General features: G+C 42.6%; 1 protein-coding gene across 1 annotated transcript in view; it reads left to right on the top strand.

The window, feature by feature from the left end:
• Positions 1–22,281, top strand: part of SORCS3 (sortilin related VPS10 domain containing receptor 3) — a 578,941-nt gene that overhangs the window by 466,984 nt on the left and 89,676 nt on the right. The window contains exons 9-11 of the mRNA XM_078077136.1: positions 406–585; positions 16,375–16,521; positions 18,055–18,157. Coding sequence (XP_077933262.1) covers positions 406–585; positions 16,375–16,521; positions 18,055–18,157 — 430 coding nt within the window. The remainder of the gene's footprint in view (positions 1–405; positions 586–16,374; positions 16,522–18,054; positions 18,158–22,281) is intronic.

The raw sequence follows: 22,281 nt of genomic DNA, 5'->3' as shown, positions 1-22,281 counted from the left end.
TCACAACCACTACACTAAAAAGTTTGGAAATGTAAATGAAGATCTAAAGAAGGGATAAGCCCTGTCTTTGCATGTGTGAGTTTCCTCTGGCAAGGCTGTATGTCTCCGTTAGCGCTAACACTAACTTTCAGATATAAAAATAAAAAATGAAAGTGGATAAATCCCTTGAAGCCATGGAAAATGATACCCACCAAAGCCCCTTACACCCATCTTACTGTCACTTAGCAAGGAACAGAAATCACGAAGCTCTTAATTTATAGCCTTGGTCCGACACAGAATTGTTTAACATCGCCTATAACTCAGGCTTTTTCTCCATCATTCATAAGTCATGGTAATTACTCTGGGTCCCCATGGGCAGAGGGATATGGAGATCTGCCGCCTTAAAGGTGTTCTGTCTTCTTCCAGGACATGCACATCATCAGTACCGATGAGAACCAAGTGTTTGCAGCCGTCCAAGAATGGAACCAGAACGACACGTACAACCTCTACATCTCAGACGTGCGTGGCATCTACTTCACCCTGGCCATGGAGAACATTAAGAGTAGCCGAGGTCTAATGGGAAACATTATTATTGAATTGTATGAGGTATGTACCCAAGATGATCCTGCACCTGGGTCTGCCTCTCTTTTGGAGGAGTTTTAATGGGATAAACACGAGCATTGCAGTCAGCCAGTCCTGGGTTCAGATGGCAGCTGTACCTTTAGCAGTTGTGTGACTTCGGGCAAGGAGCTTAGCTTCCCTGTGCCTCCATCTCCTCACCTATGAAACAGGGATAAAATACTTGCCTAATGAGATGGTTGTGAGAATGAGAGAGAACATAAGTAAAGCATCTAGAGTGGTGGTTGACTCAGCAAACTTGAATAGATGGTGGCTGAAGTGAATGTTCTTTTGTGGATGAGCACGATTATGAGCCAGATGCCCAGGTATTTGACCTACGTGGGCTCGCTTAAGTCCCTTTTTCAACTCTACTGACTCTGAGTGGAGGCACGTATCTATTAGTATATCTTAAATTATTTGGAAAATAACATCTTATGAACAAGTTTTACAGGAAAAGAAAAGTGAATATCAGTGCTGGGGATGAGGGTTTCCCTAAAATGCCACCAGAGGCCAACATCGGAGTATGGTGAAGAACTGACCTTGACTTACTTTGAGTTGTTATTTAATATGATCACCTTACTGAGTTTTCAGTTATATTGAGGTTTTGTTTTTAAATGTGATCACCAGTTAAAGAATTAATTTATCTAGGAAACCAAGTGACTCCACAGAGGAACTAGAGAAAAATGAGTTGTTTCAGTGACCTTAAGCCTGGGTCACTTTTTATGTCTCTAATGGCCGCATATGACCTTTGATGGTCCTGGCCACAGTGCTCACCTTGTTGGTATGATGGATTGATTTGAGTAAAGGGGTGTATTTCATTATCCAGCATTCACTAGTGACTGGTAGTCAAACCGACACCTGCTACGCTGGTGGAGGTCATTCATTCATGGAGGGAGGAGTTGTCTGTCATGAGCAGTAGCTTAAGATGGTGTGGGTGAGCTGCTCCCTTACGAGTTTTCATCTTTGAGGCATGGGAGCAGCTTTCAGAATAGAGAGATCAGTGTAGGGGCTCCTGCTTTATTGTGGTGTCTTCTGAGCAGTGCTTGGCAAAGTTCTAGCATCCCTATGCTGGTATTGAAGTTACTGAGAGTGGTAAAAGATTCTAGTTATTTTATTAGGTAAGAGGACTGCACAAAGGTCTGGGGGTGAATAGAAGTACACTAAAAAAGAGAGAGAGAGAGAAGTGAATGGCACTGGGTGTAAAACAGAATCAGTAGAAATACCGTGATTTCCTAGGACGTTGTTGACAAGTGCTGATTCCCTTAACAACAAGGTCCCCGTTTGGGAAATGGCCCAGATTTTTTCTTAGAATTACAAAAACTGGTAAAGATGACTAAGGTGTGTAAAGGGCTTTGGGAAGCTTACCTTTACATGCCTCTAATCACACCTGGAGGCAGAAATACCCTTTGTTATTGGGCAGTAAGTCATCTCTGGTGGGAAGGTTTAGATGAAATGTTCCTAGGACTGAGGCCATTGGAACCAGGTTCCTGTTCGCATAAGTGAGGCTATAGAGATGGACGATTATTCATACTCCTGTGGTCAGACCTCAGTAGGACAGGGTAGACATTGCTGCAGATGACCTTCCAATTGAGAAATCCCTGTGTCTCTGACCCTATCGATAAGGCAGGTGAGTTTGGTACTGTGCTGTTCTTTTTGTAATAAAGAGCACCTTGGTCATTGTGAATAGTGAGACACTCCGATCTGAAGTGGAGCATGGATCAAAATGAAGAATATGCCTAGATATATGTATTTTTTGGTCTTGCTGAAGTCAGTCATGCATTTTTGGTCTTTTAGGGGGAAAATGCATGGTGTCATTCCATGTATACAGAAGCAAGACATACCAGGCCAGGCAACTTCTTTAAAACCAGTTGTGTTGGGGGGGCGGAGCAAGATGGCGGAGGAGTAGGAGACCTGGATTTCGTCTCCTCTCAGGAATTCAGCTGGATAGGGATCAAACCATTTTGAACACCTACAAACTCAACAGGAGATCGAAGAAAAGAATAGCAACAACTCTCTGAACAGAAAAGCGACCATTTTCTGGAAGGTAGGACGTGCGGAGAAGTGAATCCGAGGCGTTATTCGGGATGATAGACGGCGGGGGAGGGGCCTCTGTCGGCCGCTTCTGGCAAGTGATCGAGCCACGGAGCACAAAATCGGAACTTTTAGAAGTCTGCTCCGCTGAGGGACGTCACTCTGGTGGCGAAGTGGGGGGTGGAACCCTCGCGGGACAGTGTGGTCTCAGGACCCTCGGGGTCACAGAAAGACCGGGGGTGTCTGAGTGCGGCAGAGCTCCCAGGTATCAGAGCAGGGAAGCCGGCTGCAGAGACGGAGCCCAGGCGCGGGCTCTCAGCTCGGGGTTGCTATAAACCGTGATCCGCGGCACAGTCGGGCCACTGCTCCTCCAGCAGGGACCCAACAAGCGGCAGATCCGGGGAGACTCACCTTCTTCCCCCGGGAGGAGAGGTGTGGGAGTGCACCGCGGGGATCTGCTGGGTTTGGAGACTCCACCCGGGGTCGGGTGCCAGATAGAAAGGCGCGGTCACAGGCCGGGTGAGCGCGGAGTGTGGCCGGAGACCGGGGAGACGGGCGTGACTGACTGCTTTTCTCTGGGGGCTCGCTGAGGAGCGGGACCCCGAGTTCTCGGCTCCCCCGGGGCGGAGACTGGGAGGCCGCCATTTTCACTCTCCGCCTCCAAAGCTGTACGGAAAGCTTGCAGGGAACAAAAGCTCCGGAGAGCAAACCCGAGCAGATTACTTAGCCCGGACCGGCAAGGGCGGGGCAATTTTGCCTCTGGCAAAGACATTTGGAAACCACGGCAGCAGGCCCCTCCCCCAGAAGATCAGCGAGAACAGCCAGCCAAGACCAAGTTTACCGATCAATGAGAACGGCAGAACTCCAGCGCTAGGGGAATACTGCACATAGAATCCATGGCTTTTTTACCATGATTCTTAACCATCTGAGCCACCCAGGTGCCCCTTTACCATGATTCTTTAGTCTTTCAAAGTTAATTATTTTTTTTAACTGTCTTTTTTCTTTTTTCCTTTTTTCTTTTTTTTTGAATTTTTCTTTTTCCCTTTTTCAACCAACATCTTATCAATCCCTTTTTTAAAAAAAAACATTTTTATTTTTCATTTTTAAAGTCATATTCTATCCCTTCATAGTAGTTACCCGTATTTTTGGCATATATATATAAGTTGTTCTCTCTTTAAAATCTTGAGATAGTTTCTTCTAACAGATCAAAATATACTCTAAATCTCTAGTGTATGGTTTTTTTCTACTCCCCTGCCTGATCACATTCTCTCCCTTTTTTCTTTCTTTTTAATCCTCTTCTTTCTTTTTTCAAACAACTTATCAAATCCTTTTTTAAAATTTTTTATAATTTCCATCTTTACAGTCATATTCCATCCCTTCATCATATCAACCCTTATTTTTGTACATATATAAGTTTTTCTTTCTTTAAAATTTTGGGAGGGACTTTCTTTTAACAGACCAAAATACACCCAAAATCTAGTGTGTGGCACTGATCTATAATCCAGCCTGATCATATTTGATCACATTCTGTTTTTGTTTTGTTTTGTTTTGTTCTGCTTTTGTTTGTTTTTATCTTTATCTTTTTCTTTTTTCTCTCTTTCCCTTTATTTTCCCACTGCTTCAGGTCTTTTCTGATTTGTTTAGAGTATATTTTCTGGGGACGTTGTTACCCTGCTAGCATTTTGTTCTCTCATTAATCTATTCTCCTCTGCACAAAATGACAAGACGGAAAAAATCACCTCAACAAAAAGAACAAGAGGTAGTACCGACTGCCAGGGACCTACTCAATACGGACATTAGTACGATGTCAGATCTAGAGTTCAGAATCATCACTTTAAAGATACTAGCTGGACTTGAAAAAAACATGGAAGTTATTAGAGAAACCCTTTCTGGAGAAGTAAAAGAACTAAAATCTAACCAAGTAGAAATCAAAAAGGCTATCAATGAGGTGCAATCAAATATGGGGGCGCTAACTGCTAGGATAAATGAGGCAGAAGAAAGAATCAGTGAGAAAGAAGACCAAATGATGGAAAATAAAGAAGCTGAGAAAAAGAGAGATAAACAACTACTGGATCACGAGGGCAGAATTCGAGAGATAAACGATACCATAAGACGAAACAACATTAGAATAATTGGGATCCCAGAAGAAGAAGAAAGAGAGGGGCAGAAGGTATAATGGAGCAAATTATAGCAGAGAACTTCCCTAATTTGGGGAAGGAAACAGGCATCAAAATCCAGGAAGCACAGAGAACCCCTCTCAAAATCAATAAAAATAGGTCAACACCCCGACATCTAATAGTAAAACTTACGAGTCTCAGAGACAAAGAGAAAATCCTGAAAGCAGCTCGGGAGAAGAGATATGTAACCTACAATGGTAGAAACATTAGATTGGCAACAGACTTATCCACAGAGACCTGGCAGGCCAGAAAGGACTGGCAGGACATATTCAGAGCACTAAATGAGAAAAATATGCAGCCAAGAATACTATATCCAGCTAGGCTGTCATTGAAAATAGAAGGAGAGATAAAAAGCTTCCAGGACAAACAAAAACTAAAGGAATTTGCAAACACGAAACCAGCCCTACAACAAATATTGAAAGGGGTCCTCTAAGCAAAGAGAGAGCCTAAAAGCAACATAGACCAGAAAGGAACACAAACAATATACAGTAACAGTCACTTTACAGGCAATACAATGGCACTGAATTCCTATCTTTCAATAGTTACCCTGAATGTAAATGGGCTAAATGCCCCAATCAAAAGACACAGGCTATCAGATTGGATTAAAAAACAAGACCCATCGATATGCTGTCTGCAAGAGACTCATTTTAGACCCAAAGACACCCCCAGATTGAAAGTGAGGGGGTGGAAAACCATTTACCATGCTAATGGACACCAAAAGAAAGCTGGGGTGGCAATCCTTATATCAGACAAATTAGATTTTAAACCAAAGACTGTAATAAGAGATGAGGAAGGACACTATATCCTACTTAAAGGGTCTATCCAACAAGAAGATCTAACAATTGTAAATATCTATGCCCCTAACATGGGAGCAGCCAATTATATAAGGCAATTAATAACAAAAGCAAAGAAACACATCGACAACAATACAATAATAGTGGGGGACTTTAACACCCCCCTCACTGAAATGGACAGATCATCTAAGCAAAAGATCAACAAGGAAATAAAGACTTTAAATGACACACTGGACCAAATGGACTTCACAGACATATTCAGAACATTCCATCCCAAAGCAATGGAATACACATTCTTCTCTAGTGCCCATGGAACATTCTCCAGAATCGATCACATCCTAGGTCATAAATCAGGTCTCAACGGGTACCAGAAGATTGGGATCATCCCCTGCCTATTTTCAGACCACAATGCTTTGAAACTAGAACTCAATCACAAGAGGAAAGTCGGAAAGAACTCAAATACATGGAGGCTAAAGAGCATCCTACTGAAGAATGAATGGGTCAACCAGGAAATTAAAGAAGAATTAAAAAAATTCATGGAAACCAATGAAAATGAAAACACAACTATTCAAAATCTTTGGGATACAGCAAAGGCAGTCCTAAGAGGAAAGTATATAGCAATACAAGCCTTTCTCAAGAAACAAGAAAGGTCTCAAGTACACAACCTAACCCTACACCTAAAGGAGCTGGAGAAAGAACAGCAAATAAAGCCTAAACCCAGCAGGAGAAGAGAAATAATAAAGATCAGAGCAGAAATCAATGAAATAGAAACCAAAAGAACAGTAGAACAGATCAATGAAACTAGGAGCTGGTTCTTTGAAAGAATTAAGAAGATTGATAAGCCCCTGGCCAGACTTATCAAAAAGAAAAGAGAAATGACCCAAATCAACAAAATCATGAATGAAAGAGGAGAAATCACAACCGACACCAAAGAAATACAAACAATTATAAGAACATATTATGAGCAACTCTATGCCAGCAAATTAGATAACCTGGAAGTAATGGATGCATTCCTAGAGATGTATCAACTACCAAAACTGAACCAGGAAGAAATAGAAAACCTGAACAGACCTATAACCACTAAGGAAATAGAAGCAGTCATCAAAAATCTCCCCAAACACAAAAGCCCAGGGCCAGATGGCTTCCCAGGGGAATTCTACCAAACATTTCAAGAAGAATTAATACCTATCCTTCTGAAACTGTTCCAAAAAATAGAAATGGAAGGAAAACTTCCAAACTCATTTTATGAGGCCAGCATTACCTTGATCCCAAAACCAGACAAAGACCCCATCAAAAAGGAGAATTACAGACCAATATCCCTGATGAACATGGATGCAAAAATTCTCACCAAAATACTAGCCAATAGGATCCAACAGTACATTAAAAGGATTATTCACCACGACCAAGTCGGATTTATCCCTGGGCTGCAAGGTTGGTTCAACATCCGCAAATCAATCAACGTGATACAATACATTAACAAAAGAAAGAACAAGAATCATATGATCCTCTCAATAGATGCAGAAAAAGCATTTGACAAAGTACAGCATCCTTTCTTGATCAAAACTCTTCAGAGTATAGGGATAGAGGGTACATACCTCAATATCATAAAAGCCATCTATGAAAAACCTACAGCGAATATCATTCTCAATGGGGAAAAACTGAGAGCTTTCCCCCTAAGGTCAGGAACGCGGCAGGGATGTCCACTATCACCACTGCTATTCAACATAGTATTGGAAGTCCTAGCCACAGCAATCGGACAACAAAAAGAAATCAAAGGCATCCAAATCGGCAAAGAAGAAGTCAAACTCTCACTCTTTGCAGATGATATGATACTTTATGTGGAAAATCCCAAAGACTCCACCCCAAAACTGCTAGAACTCATACAGGAATTCAGTCAAGTGGCAGGATATAAAATCAATGCACAGAAGTCAGTGGCATTCCTATACACCAACAACAAGTCAGAAGAAAGAGAAATTAAGGAGTCGATCCCATTTACAATTGCACCCAAAACCATAAGATACCTAGGAATAAATCTAACCAAAGAGGCAAAGGATCTGTACTCAGAAAACTATAAAATACTCATGAAAGAAATTGAGGAAGACACAAAGAAATGGAAAAACGTTCCATGCTCATGGATTGGAAGAACAAATATTGTGAAGATGTCAATCCTACCTAGAGCAATCTACACATTCAATGCAATCCCCATCAAAATACCATCCACTTTCTTCAAAGAAATGGAACAAATAATCCTAAAGTTTGTATGGAACCAGAAAAGACCCCGCATAGCCAGAAGAATGTTGAAAAAGAAAAGCAAAGCTGGCGGCATCACAATTCCAGACTTCAAGCTCTACTACAAAGCTGTCATCATCAAGACAGTATGGTACTGGCACAAAAACAGACACATAGATCAATGGAACAGAATAGAGAGCCCAGAAATGGACCCTCAACTCTATGGTCAACTAATCTTTGACAAAGCAGGAAAGAATGTCCAATGGAAAAAAGATAGTCTCTTCAACAAATGGTGTTGGGAAAATTGGACAGCCACATGCAGAAGAATGAAACTGGACCATTTCCTTACACCACACACAAAAATAGACTCCAAATGGTTGAAAGACCTAAATGTGAGACAGGAGTCCATCAAAATCCTAAAGGAGAACACAGGCAGCAACCTCTTCGACCTCAGCCGCAGCAACTTCTTCCTAGAAACATCGCCAAAGGCAAGGGAAGCAAGGGCAAAAATGAACTATTGGGACTTCATCAAGATAAAAAGCTTTTGCAAAGCAAAGGAAACAGTCAACAAAACCAAAAGACAACTGACAGAATGGAGAAGATATTTGCAAATGACATATCAGATAAAGGGCTAGTATCCAAAATCTATAAAGAACTCATCAAACTCAACACCCAAAGAACAAAGAATCCAATCAAGAAATGGGCAGAAGACATGAACAGACATTTTTCCAAAGAAGACATCCAAATGGCCAACAGACACATGAAAAAGTGTTCAATATCGCTCGGCATCAGGGAAATCCAAATCAAAACCTCAATGAGATACCACCTCACACCAGTCAGAATGGCTAAAATTAACAAGTCAGGAAATGACAGATGTTGGTGGGGATGCGGAGAAAGGGGAACCCTCCTACACTGTTGGTGGGAATGCAAGCTGGTGCAGCCACTCTGGAAAACAGTGTGGAGGTTCCTCAAAAAGTTGAAAATAGAGCTACGGTATGACCCAGCAATTGCACTACTGGGTATTTACCCCAAAGATACAAAAGTAGGGACCCGAAAGGCTACGTGCACCCCGATGTTTATAGCAGCAATGTCCACAATAGCCAAACTGTGGAAAGAGCCAAGATGTCCATCAACAGATGAATGGATAAAGAAGAAGTGGTATATATATACAATGGAATATTATGCAGCCATCAAAAGGAATAAGGTCTTGCCATTTGCAACGACGTGGATGGAACTGGAGGGTATTATGCTGAGCGAAATAAGTCAAACAGAGAAAGACATGTATCATATGACCTCACTGATATGAGGAATTCTTAATCTCAGGAAACAAACTGAGGGTTGCTAGAGTGGGGGGTGGGGTGGGAGGGATGGGGTGACTGGGTGATGGACACTGGGGAGGGTATGTGTTCTGGTAAGCGCAGTGAATTGTGCAAGACTGTTGAATCTCAGATCTGTACCTCTGAAACAAATAATGCAATATATGTTAAGAAAGAAAAAAAGAAGAAGAAGAATGTAGCAGGAGGGGAAGAATGAAGGGGGGGAAATCGGAGGGGGAGAAGAACCATGAGAGACGATGGACTCTGAAAAACAAACTGAGGGTTCTAGAGGGGAGGGGGTTGGGAGGATGGGTTAGCCTGGTGATGGGTATTGAGGAGGGCACGTTCTGCATGGGGCACTGGGTGTTATGCACAAACAATGAATCATGGAACACTATATCTAAAACTAATGATGTAATGTATGGGGATTAACATAACAATAAAAAAATTAAAAAAAAAAAAACCAGTTGTGTTGAGTTTGTTCTCATTTAATTTTATCCGGGTTCATTGGGACCCTGCTTTGTGTTAAAGCCCATGAGAAAGGCAGAAGAGATACCGATTCTTACCCTCTGGAAGCTTGCAACCTAGTTTGTTGGGCTCTGAAGAAGTCTGTGAACAAAGTTCCTTTTTTTACCTGCCCAGACTGTAGTCAGTTGAAACAGAGACAAAGGGTGAGACAAGTGGAGATCAAATGTCAGCTTTATTGCTTTTAAAAGTTATGTAGGAGCAAGTGGGCTTGCTAATACTGCCTGCCAGACCTGGATGCACCCATCTAGTCACATGCACAAATAGTAAATCAGAAACTCTCTTGTGGAAGCCTCTTCCTAGAACACCACGGCAGTGAGGTACAGAGAATGTGATCTTTGCAGGCAAATCCCCAAAATAGTGGACCTGGAGATGAGCTGTATATGCCCAGTTCTTTTTTTGCAATGTTACCAATCTGATTATCATCTTTTTGCCCTGCAGAGGAAGAAGTGGAAGACATTCCATATTTTAAGACCTGCATGAGTCAAGAACTAGATGGATGGTGTAGATTTGTAAGACCATGAGCTAGCCAATCTAATTGCATCAAATAGATGCTCATCAGGTACAAGAATGAGTGCCAGATAGGTGGTTGGAGTTTAGATTCTAGAAGGCATTTAATACCAAGAGAATAAATTGTATCCGGACACTATCTAGACCATGACCATATTGAAGGCTTTTAGAGGGTGTTGCTGTTTTGTACCTGGAGATGCATTCTGTGATTTGGAGATAAAGCTGAATTTAATTGGTCTCTAGGGGTCATTAGTTTTTAACCTCCTTCACTGGAGATTCTCCTAGAAACTGAGATTGTGTGCCATATGGCCAGTTAGCAAAGAGACTATAATTTTTCTGGACTCTGAATGCCCTTGAGTAATGCATCTGGGAAAACTAGGAGGCTTTCACATTCAATTCAACTAAATTAATGCACTTTCATAGAGTATATTTTGTTTGATGAGATGAAGGTGGTGCATGAGACTCACAATCTACTGGAAAGATACATGACTATTAGAGTAGTTAGTGATCACAAACTAACTTGTATTAAAGCTGTGATTTTCCATGTTGTAGAATCACTAAAGAGGAAGGTTAAATCTAACTTGAGGAATTTGGGGGGACTTGGAGATAAGTTGGCTTAAAGGATGAATTACTGGAGCTTGGAAGAAAGGCATGTCTGGTGGAATCCCAGCATGAGATGAGAACCAGAGTCTGATGAGTAGATGCCCATTTTCATGGAATGTTGAGTGACTTTGGGGAACAGTGGGGATAAATATCGCAAAGATACTAGTAAAGAGCTGAATTGAAGAGTTGGGCATTTATTTGATGGGCAAATTTTTCTGTTTTTCCCCTACATCTACATACCTAAAAATGATATTTGGATGTATGATGCAGTCTCCTATGCCAAGTTAATGTATAACTTTATATTATGATGTGTTAGGATATTACACCTATTTAACCTTGTCTGAAATGTCAGAGATGCCTTTAGGTAACACAGATGTGAGTTGGCTCGGGATGAGCATAGCCACTTAAATCTATTTACTAGTGTTATCACTCCATCTTGCATGTGGCCCTCTCAGGCTTCTTCTTGACCATGGGAAGGGGACAAAGAAAATGAGAACTTACTTGAGAATTCACCCTGTAGGTCTTGGCACTAAAAGACCTTGGAAGCCAGTGGGTGGGAATCCACCCCCTCTGAACTCCCTAAAACTGAATAAAGCAGAGATATTGTTTATTTCTTGGTCTGTTGGAGCAGTCTCCTTCTGTAGAGAGTCTCTTCTCATTCTTCCTTTAATCCCTGCTTCCAAGTACAATATTGTCATGGCTGTAATTACATAATCAGGTGAGAAAGTAATTCTTAAAGGCCAAATAATAATTTCTTTTTTAAGGTGTCAGAGCCTGTTCCATCAAAACAAGTCTGATGATGACAATGAATATAATCTATTATGTGTGTTCACCATTATTCTGTGATACCCTTTTCACGTAGAGCTTTGTTGTGGCTTCTTCACATCGCTAACTCCAAACTACATTTCTTCTTAGCTGCTTTCCACTGATAAATCAAGAAACAAATATTCTTTCCAACACCCTCAGTTATATTATGGAAACATTGCTCTGAGCTGTGGGTTGGATGCATTTTCTTCAATATTTTCCTGGATGTAAAACATCCAACTCATACCTCATTATAATAATAACAACAGCATGCCAGGTAATGTCTAAGACCAGTATTGTTGAAAAATATATTATGTCGGCTACAGATGCACTTCTAAATGTTCTACCACCCACATTTTTTAAAGTAAAAGAAACAGGTGAAGTTAATTATAATAATACATTTTATTTAACCAAAATACCTAAAATATTATCATTTTAGTATGTGCACCATTTGAAAGATTACTAATGAGATATTTTATATTTTTCCATACTAAATCTCCAAAATTCTGAGTGTATTTTACACTTCCCCCATATCTCAATTCATATGCTAAATTTTCATCAGAGATACTTGATCAGTATTTACATTTCATAAAATGTGCAGTCGAAAAAGTAGATTCACATACCCAAGTTATGCCAAACATACTTAAAAGTTTGCCAATAACAGAATTGGGTGTTGGTTTTTAAATTGAAGTTCAAATTGGTTCAAATAAAATACAGTTAAACTTCAGCTCCTTAGTCCTACCGGCCACATTTCAAGTGCTCAGTAGCCATATGTGGCTAGTGGCCATAGTACTGGTTTGCATAACCCTAAATTATATATATATATAAAATATAATTAATTAATTAATTTATTTGTCTATCTATCTATTGCCATATCTCTTTGTGGTAGGTATCATTCCCCCTGGCGCCTATGAGAGTACAGAGGTGCAGAGAATTTAGTAACTTGGCTCAGATCACACAGATAGTAAAATGGTAGAGCTATGTTTGAACCAGTCCATGTATATTTGAATAAAAAGGCCAGGCTCTTCCCACTATGCATTTTTTTCACATTTATTTTTTTTTTTATTGAGGTCTAATTTATGTATAGTAAAATTTACCCGTTTTGGTATGCAGTTCTGTGAGTTTTGATAGGGGTATGTGGTTGTGTAACTACCACCATAATCAAGATAGAGAACTGTCACCCCAAAATACTTCCTTGATGGCCTTTTTGTAGCCAACCATTCTCCCACCCCAAATCACTGGCAGACCAGTCTGATTTCTTTCTCTCTCCTGTTTTGCCTTTTCTGGATTTTCATGTGATTGGAATTATACAGTAGATAGTCTTTTGAGTTTGGCTTCTTTTACTTAGAATCATGCATTTGAGAATCACCAATGTTGTTGAATATCAGTAGACGTTCCTTTTTTTTTTTTTTTTTAATTTCTGAGTAGTATTCCATTATGTGGATGTGCCCTAGTTTGTTTATTCATTCACCAGTTGAAAGACATTAAAGTTGTTTCCAGTTCTGTGTGGTAATGAATAAAACTTCTATAAACATTCATGTAAACATAAGTTTTTCTTTCTCATGGGTGAATGCCTAGGAGTAGGATTGCTGGGTTGAATGTGATAGAATATGATTATAAAAAGCCACCAACCTGTTTCTAAAGTGGTATTCTCATTTTGCATCCTCACCTGAGATGTAAGAGTTCTGGTTGCTTCACATCTTCACTGACACTTGGCATTATCAGGTGTGTGTGTGGGGGGGGGGGCACTGTGAGAGGAGCCTAGTAGTACCTTAGTGTGGGTTTAATTTGAATTTCCTAATGACTATGTGGAACTCACTAGGATGGATAAAATGAGACTTTCTGAGTCATCTTAAGTGTTCTGCTTTCTTTGCCCATCTTATTGATGTTCCCTTGCTTTCCCTGTCCCTTGTGCCTGCTCCCCACCATTGCTTTATCATGAACTTGAGTGACCCATCTTTGGCCAGATGGACAGCTGCTTATAGACTCCACAGGCACATCTTTCCCCGCCTTACCTTCATCGGCCCCTCACCACCCGTCCCACTCTAGGGACAGCCCAAGGCAGACCATGGTAATTGCTTTTCTCAGCAGAGCCCTGGTTTCCTTGTCCTAAGGGCCCAGGGAGGTGAGCAACAGATGCCCATACCACCTGGACTCAGTGCTCTGCCAAGAGGCTGCTGTCAGTTCCCCTTCGTACCTCAAATTGATTCCCAGAAGGAAAGTGGGCCACACAGGCCTGTACGTGTACTACCATCTTCTGTGGACATCATCCCAAGCTGGTGCCCTTCTCTTTGAACTCTGGGACCGGCAGCTGCAAGCCATGCTTCTGATTTTAAACAACAGTGGGAGGAAACATGGTCAGAGTTTATCAGATGCCAAGTACCTCCTTGGGTGGAAGAGTTAAAATGGGTGTCTCATTCTCTCATTCCTTTATATCGTATGTAGTGAGGCTTAGTAGTGTTTCATGATACTTTTGCGTCAGAGACATACATGTGCCTACATGTGCGCACATGCATGTGTACATGGGTATGAGTCCTAGGCTGTAGCATACATGCATTTTGTACTGGGGTTGCAATCAAGAAGTTTGAAAGCTGTTGGCCTAGGGCACACAGAAGCAAAGTGCCCTCTAAACTTATAGGCTATTTATACACAATTTAGAGCCAAGAAGCAATTCAGGATTAATGTAAGGGTTTGAGCAATCCAAATAAAAATCGGAAGTGTTCTGGTTCTTTCCGACTGGAGGGAGATGGCTCATATTCAACTATAGGAGAAAGTCCTTCAGAGCTGCAGATGGCTTCCCTGGAAATCTCTCCTTCCTGTGTCTTTTCAGACCCCATTCTCCAGATTCTGCTCTCAGAATATGTAGGGAATGCAAAAAATGCCCATCCGAGTGGTGTGGTGCTCAGTGAGAAAATGTGGTAGTGACCATTCCGTTTTCCAAAGACACTCATCCAGAAGAACCCAAGAGGCAACTGAATGGCTAGTAATTCATGCTGTGATGCATCCAGCTAGGAGGCAGTGGATGGGGGTGACAAGAGCCCCACAGGAGCAGGCTCAGAAATCTAAGTCGGACTTGTAAATTTCTCCAGGGAGGTAGACACCAAGGCCCTGGGCACATGTTGGAGGGGACCAGCTGGCTTACGGGAGAGAGTTCTCTAGAATCATTATCTGGTGGTCCAACAGAAAAAGTACCAGCTCCATGGCTAAAGAAAATACCAAAAGGCCTCCATCAGACAGATGGTTCTATCCATTCTCTGTGAGGAATAAATTGGTAGTCAGGTTTAAGAGAAATACTTTTGCTGTTGGTTTTTAAAGACTGGGGTGATAGGAGAGCCTCAGAGCCCCTAGATGAGCATAGAAGATGCCAGTCTTCCCAAAATGGCAGTGACTTTAAGCAGCTAGGGCAGGGAGGGTTTGTCCGGTAAGGACAGAACTCTGACACCAGTGCCCCTCCTCCCACCTTGGCTTCTGTCCGTACCCACCCTCTGTTCAAGTTAGGAATTTAATCATTCCTTTTTTGGCCATTTGTCAAATTCCCCTGGTGGTGTCCTTCCCAGATAAATTCTGTTCTCCTCTTGACATTCTTTATCCATTTTTTGTTTGTTTTTATCTGCGTTGGCATTCTTTTTCAAGGGCAGTCCGGTTACTTTAAAAAAAAAAAGCAAAAACAAAAACTTCTTATTTCACCCACTAAATTATGTCATTAAAAAAAATAAAAGAGCTCACTTCTATGAAATTCTTTCCCACTGGTACTCTCTCAGTTAACCATGATCCTCAAAGAATAGAGAATAAATACACTTAAAATTCTGAGATATCTCTTTCTAGAAAACCTGTCATTCAACCTCATGTTTATATACATTTAAATGAGTTGTCTTGCCTTTTGGCTTTGGAACATGCTGAGATTGTACAGGAAGTTAGGGAATCTTTCTTTGAGGTACTGTTGTCATTCAGAACATCTGTTCTTATTGCCCAAAATGTAGACATGGAAGGAATAAAAGTTTGAGTTGAATCTGACTTACTCTAGAACATTTCTGAATCATAAATTTCTTTTAATTCTCTAGCTTCTTGTTTTGTGGCGATGATCTTCTCCCTTCTTAATATCAAGGGTATGCAAATTCCAGTAGATCAGGAACTCTGGCAAGAGTGCTCTGCATCATCTCATGTATCCATGCTTAGCCAGCTGAGGAAAAAGAGGAAGGGCAGAGTTGATTTTGTCTATTTCAAAGTGACCATTGGCTGAGACCCAAAGGTGACGTGGAAGTTATGCAGGATCACACAAAGATGGATGCCAGGTCACCAAGCTGGGTCGTCTGCCTGAAAATATCTGCCTCACTACTAATCAGGAGGCTAAACTTCCAGCCTTAAGGACTATACATTAATGCTTTCAAAATCTGCCTACAAGCTCCTCCTGAGCCAAAGTACATGTTCCACAGAAGGGGTGACCCCTTCGGTTGTTATCAACCACTGCCGCCTCAGAGGGAATGTTAATTGTTAATCAAGGATAAGATCCTATGAACAGAATGCAGAAACATATAAAGTGGGAAAAAGCACATGGGTAAAAGGGCAGTGGGACATCTGGGTCAGGGGCAGGTGGTAGAGGGTGAAGAGATGAACTTAAACTTCTCCCAAAGACCACATGGTATATGGCATTTCTCACCATGTTCCTCCTCTTCTCTTCTTTTATACCCCCAACACCCTGTGGGAAGTGCTGGGGCTTCTCCCAGGGCTTCTCCAAGATTATCAGCATTTGGCCCAACATGGTTCTCCATCTCTTGCCCTTTTTCCTAGGTAGCAGGTATCAAAGGGATATTCTTGGCAAACAAGAAGGTGGATGACCAGGTGAAGACGTACATCACTTACAACAAGGGCAGAGACTGGCGCCTACTTCAAGCCCCAGATGTGGACCTGCGTGGAAGTCCAGTACACTGCTTGCTGGTCAGTCACCCTATCTCACATGAATTCCACAGGGCAAGCTGGTCACCTGGGGATGTCCCATCAGGGGCTTTCTTCCAGTCAGGGGTCTTAGGAACTTGGCTGGTGCCAGGCAGGCATTTCCCACAACCCCCAGGGCGATGATCTCCAGGCTCAGACTGCCATACCACTTGGATGGAAAGCTCAGTTGAAACTCACAGGCTTGTACTGAGAATACACTATGTACTCCAACTCTTAGTAAGATAAAGACATGTTTAAGAGACAGTGCCTGCATTCCAGGGTCCCAGACAGGGCTCAGGAGTAGAAACACACCTGCTAACTGCTACTGATATGATTCAGTTTGGTAAGTGCTTGATAGATGTCAAGGTAAGCAAAAGTTGCCTTGCCAGCCCAGGAGAGGTCAGGCTGGTGTGTCCACATGGGACAGTGGTTACTCTGTCAGCATTCCCAGGGTGCGCCAGGTGTATGGAATATTGGGGTAGGCAGTCTGGAGGACATGATGCATAAGAAGTTTTCTCTGCCCTCAGGTGTGTCAGCTCTAGGTGGGGAGGGAAGGCAGATCCTTAACAGTGAAATTCATGGACCCTCTGTGGTGTCTTAGAAAGGACCTGTGTGAGCAACTCTTCCAAGGCCTCGGAAATGGTTATGTTTCTCTCTTAGCAAAAAGCTGCCTTTTGCCATTGTTAAAAAGGTTTATTACCAACTTTCCACATTGTAGACATTATGTTAATAATAACTGAGGATATGGGGGCGGACAGGGCCTTTCCTTTTTTTTGTAGATTTCAGTCTAACCCCCTCTTTTCAGCTGGGGTTCCAGGCAGATCAGAGTCAAATGCGCACCCACCTAGGAGCTGGTCATAGTGTGAGTTTTCTTTTTTCCTAGGCCTTACCCATGGCTTTATCTTATTTTCCTAACCTAATTTTCTCCTTTCCCCAATTTCATCATTCTCTTGTTTTTATTTATTATATAGGATACCTATCTATAAATCCCTCATCCTTTTTCAGAACACCTAAAAAAGGATAAATGAGTAAATAACTTTCTACTAGTTTTAGACATTGTCTTCAAACATTTTAGGTAAAATTCAAGTAACATTATAAACAGGAATCAAATAATGTGAAGGAGAAACAGAAACAATCTGGTTGAAGAAGAGGGTAGAGGGCCTGGAGACTGCTTCACTTAGCTTCCCCTCTGCATCCCTCCCGGTGGCCGCCTCCAGCTCTAAAAAGCAGGATGTGATGGTCAAGATCAGAAACAGGGGAAGGTCAGGATCATTCTGTGGGAGGGAATGGTCGGGGAGGCTTCCTAAGGCTGACCATGGACTGGACCTTGATGGATGGGGCAGGGATGAGGAAGGGAGGGGAGGCCTGCAGTTGTGATGGGGGCAGCTTCTGATATGAACATACTAGCTGCCTCAGGCAGAAATGTCTCCTGCCCAAATCTTAGTGTGTGACTGTTTCTGGAAGCCTCATCTCTGGTGGGGCAGGGGTGTGTGTCAGAAGTTTTCTGGAATGAAGCTGTTTTCTTCTGCATTTTAGCCCTTCTGCTCCTTACACCTGCACTTGCAGATCTCTGAAAATCCGTATTCCTCAGGAAGAATTTCTAGCAAGGAGACAGCCCCAGGACTCGTGGTGGCTACAGGTAAGAAAGACATTCCCTGTGCTTCTTCCTCCCTGACAGCTTCTGGAATATTTATCACCTTTTTGGACTCATTTGAGCATTTGGGTGAAAGTGATGGGCACTCCCTCCAGAAAATAGGCAGGGTTATGGAACCCCAGGGCCAGTCTCGTGACCCAGGAAAAGAGCTCCAGACACTTGTAACTTCTAAGTTACTGCGCATCCTACACAGTCACAGAGCTGTCCCCTGTGCTTAGCAAGAGGCCAGAGTTCCTCTCAAAGTAAACTGACTGATCAGAAAGCTTGTTTGTCATAGGGAATTCTCACTTTAAGACACCTTTGATATATGAACTTGCCAGCTCACCAAATATAAGTTGGGGCAATTTTCTCTTTACACAGAGAATTCTTTGCAAAGGCTTTCACCCCAGAGCTATTTTTAATCAGGAGGTCTCTGGTGCATGTAAAGGTTTGTTTACACATGATTAACCACTTGGCCGAGAGCCTGGGGGAAAGGGCAAAAAAACCCCTAAGGTTGCATTGTTGGAACCACTGTCCACTGATCATCAGAAATGAAGATAAAGCAACTCTGAAATGAAAGTGAAAGTCTCTGGGGAATGTGCTCTGATTAGCATGCGTTTGATTTACATGTACCTTTCAGGAATACATTGATGCCATAAAGTAAGGCAGGCTTCTAATCTCCGAAGTTAGAGTTCTGGTGTTAGGCTTTTCTCTAATGAAAGCAGATAAATTCACAGTGACTTCCTGAGATGGCACATTTTGTCTTGTCTCATCAACCCGAACCTCTGGCTCCTGGTCACTGCTCTCCTAGACATGACTTCCTTCTCCATGCCCCCAGCTGCAGGAACTTTGAAACACCATCGGTGACTGACCACGTGGATCAGATTTGCAGCGAGAGTAGTTCTCGAGCATTCCAGGCCATTTCTGTCAACCCCGTAGGGATTGAATCCCTGTATGGAACACCACTGGCTTCAGGACAGGCTTCAATCCAGGTTAGCGAGCGATGAGGGCAGGCTCTGTTGCTGTTCTGGCTTGGGGAGTGATCCCCACACTCCCTAATCCTTGTGGGTTAGACCTCCCAACTCAAGGACTGCAACACTCTCTGCCTCTCCTCCAGGCCTGCTGGACACCCTGGCTTGGAATAGAAGCAACATGGAAAACAGTAATCAAAAAAAAAAAGAAAAGAAAAGAAAGAAAGAAAAGAAAACAGTAATCAATAATAAAAGTTAATATTATTTAATATGCCAACTACATAGCCAGGCATTGTCCTATGTGACTTAACCACTCTGAACTTCAGTATTTTCATTGGCAAAGTGGGGTTGACAGTATTGACATAACAGAATTGAAGGATTAAATGAAGAACTAGATTTAAGGTGCTCGGACAGTGCCTGGGACATACTGAATGCTCAATACACATTAGGTCTTATCATCAGTAATATTACAGAAATTTAACCCTGGTCTTGTATCAGAAGACTGTGATTTGTGCATCTCCTTCAACAGAATCCATAAATCATATGCATACACTAGGCCTATGATGACTGAATGAATATACTCAGGAATGCTGGTGTCCTGCTTTCCGAGCTGAGCTCTGACACTAGCCTTGTGAATTTGGCTTAGTTCTTCAACCACTGGGCTTTGTTTTCCTCATTTATAAAACAGGTTTCTTTTTTTTCCTACCTTGTGGGAGTTTGTAAAAATTAGAGCTAGAAGAGTATGTCCACAAGATCCAGCAGGGTGCTCAGAGCGTAGTGAGGTGCGATTAGTTGTAGATTTTACCTGTGACCATTGTGTGCTGCTAAATTAGTCGCATGTTAAGCCTTTATAAATTAACAAACATGGACATATTAAAGATGTGTTTTTATTTTATTTTATTTATTTATTAGAGAGAGAGAGCAAGAGCAAGGAGGAGGGGCAGAGGGAGAGGGAGAAGCAGACTCCGCACTGAACAGGGAGCCTGACGCGGGGCTCGATCCCAGGACCCCGGGATCATGACCTGAGCCAAAGTCAGACACTTAACCAACTGAGCCACCCAGGCACCCCAAAGATTTGTTTTTGAAAGGGTTTTGTCCGTAGACACTTGACCCTTGAACAACGTGGGGCTTAAGGGTGCCGATCCCTACATAGTCGAAAATCCACATATAACATTTGAGTCCCTGAAACTCTACTACTAATAACCTACTGTTGACCAGAAGCCTTACCAATAATATAGTCAATTAACATGTATTTTATATGTTATATGTACTGTATACTGTATTCTTACAATCAAGTAGGCTAGAGGAAAGAAAATGTTATTAAGAAAATCATGAGGAAGAGAAAATACATTTACAGTGCTGTACTGTATTTACTGGAAAAAAAAAAAATCACAGGTGGACCCGCACAGTTCAAATTCATGTTGTTCAAGGGTCAACTGAATATCAGAATTTACTAATGCCTTTTCCTCTCCCCTTTGTAACATTTATAACTTTGTATGGCTCCTTGCCATACAAATGGCCCTGGGACGTTGGAAGGGATGTAACACAGCTGAACAGATCCCGACAGAAAGCCAGCCCTGGGTCATGGACACATGCCTCCTCATGCCCAGCTTCTCCTTACCGTGCTTGTCTGCTATCCCTGGGAGGTTGTTTGCTGTCAGGAAAATAATTACGAAGTCAGCCATGGATGTCTTCAGTGGCTGGCATGGAGCCTGTCTCTCCAGGGCCCTTTTGCACATCCTGTCATTTCACCTGCCTCTGGGTGTCTGTGACCCTGGGCTCCCTCCCGTCTGCTCCCGCTGCTCACCGCCTCTTCCCCTTTGCTCTGAGGTGTGGTCTCGGGGGAGCTGTGTGGAGGCCAGGAGCCATCTCTAACTCCAGTTGAAGCCGTCTCAGAAGGCAGATGGAATTCCAGTCTGGAGAGTTTGACAATTGCCTGTAGCCAGCAGGTACACCAGGGTTCTAAATATTCTTACCACTGTGCTTTCAAGCCTACGCGTCAAGACCCCCGGTCTTCATGGTGCCTTACAGTGTGCAAAGCATTCTCTGTGCTTCAACTGCATGGCAGCTCTATGATGCGGAAAAGATGATGAGTCTTCTCCTCAGTTTACAGATGAGGTGATGCAGGAGGAAGAGGAAGAGGTCTCAGGCCCACACCGACACTCTGGCTCTAGTTCTCTTCTGTCCAGCCAGAACTAGTCCTGAGCCCCTTCACGTGCTGGATGCATGCTACCCCCCGGCTCCGTACCAGGCTTCCTAGAAACTGAAGCTCCATGGAGGCACGTTCCTCCCTGCAGTGCATTGTGCACTGTCTGCTTCCTTTTTCACTGAGCCCTTAATCCTCTGAATGGGCATCTGGGCTGGTGAAAGAAGCATCTCTTACTCCAGAGGACTACAGAATTCTCTCCCTCTCTTTATGTTTTTTTTTTTTTTTCTTTTTTTTGCACAAGTGTTTAACTAAGAAGCAAAGAAAGGTAGCCCTGAGAGGAAATGGGAGTTTTTACAAGTTGTTTAAAGCTGCCAAAAAGGGCAGTGGAACCTTCAGGATTTACCAGCTAAGCCATTGGTGAGAGAAACTCTGTGTTCCTCTGTGTGTCTCTCCTTCCTCTCTCCCATTGCACCACTTCAGTGGGGAACATCAGTGGGGAACAGCTACATCTTCTTCCAACCTGACCAGAGACCACTTTGGGGAGCCTCCTGGTTTCACTTTGCCAGTGAGGCATTTTCTTCAAGTCTTCCTTCTCTGATACCAGAACCCAAATTATTCCTATCAGAGATTCCCCATGGGGCCACTTAGGAACTGCCCATGTTCTTAGATCCAACTGTCCTGGATACAGCTTTTCCGTCCCTTCCCCTGGGAACGAACCTTCTGGTTCCTGCTGTTAGCAGCATTTCTTTCAGGGCTCCTTTCAATTGACCTAAGATATTTCCAAAAATAGACTTCGCTTATGAGCCTTGGATTCTCATCACCACAACACCTCTAAAATCAGTCTGGTGGAACTTTGAAAGAGGGGCTTAGATAGTTGACAGAATCAGCTCCTACAGAGGGTATGAGATGATGAGAGAGACCCTAAGAAGCCATGACGGGGACAGCAGATTCCAGGTCAAGGGTGACTCTGCACCTGCCTCCGTCTCTCGCTCTCGACCACCTTGGTAGAC

The sequence above is a fragment of the Halichoerus grypus genome, chromosome 7, assembly GCF_964656455.1.
Source record: "Halichoerus grypus chromosome 7, mHalGry1.hap1.1, whole genome shotgun sequence".
NCBI lineage: Eukaryota > Metazoa > Chordata > Mammalia > Carnivora > Phocidae > Halichoerus > Halichoerus grypus.
The sequence above is the reverse complement of the archived record's forward strand: the minus strand, read 5'-3'. Positions and strand labels throughout refer to the sequence as shown.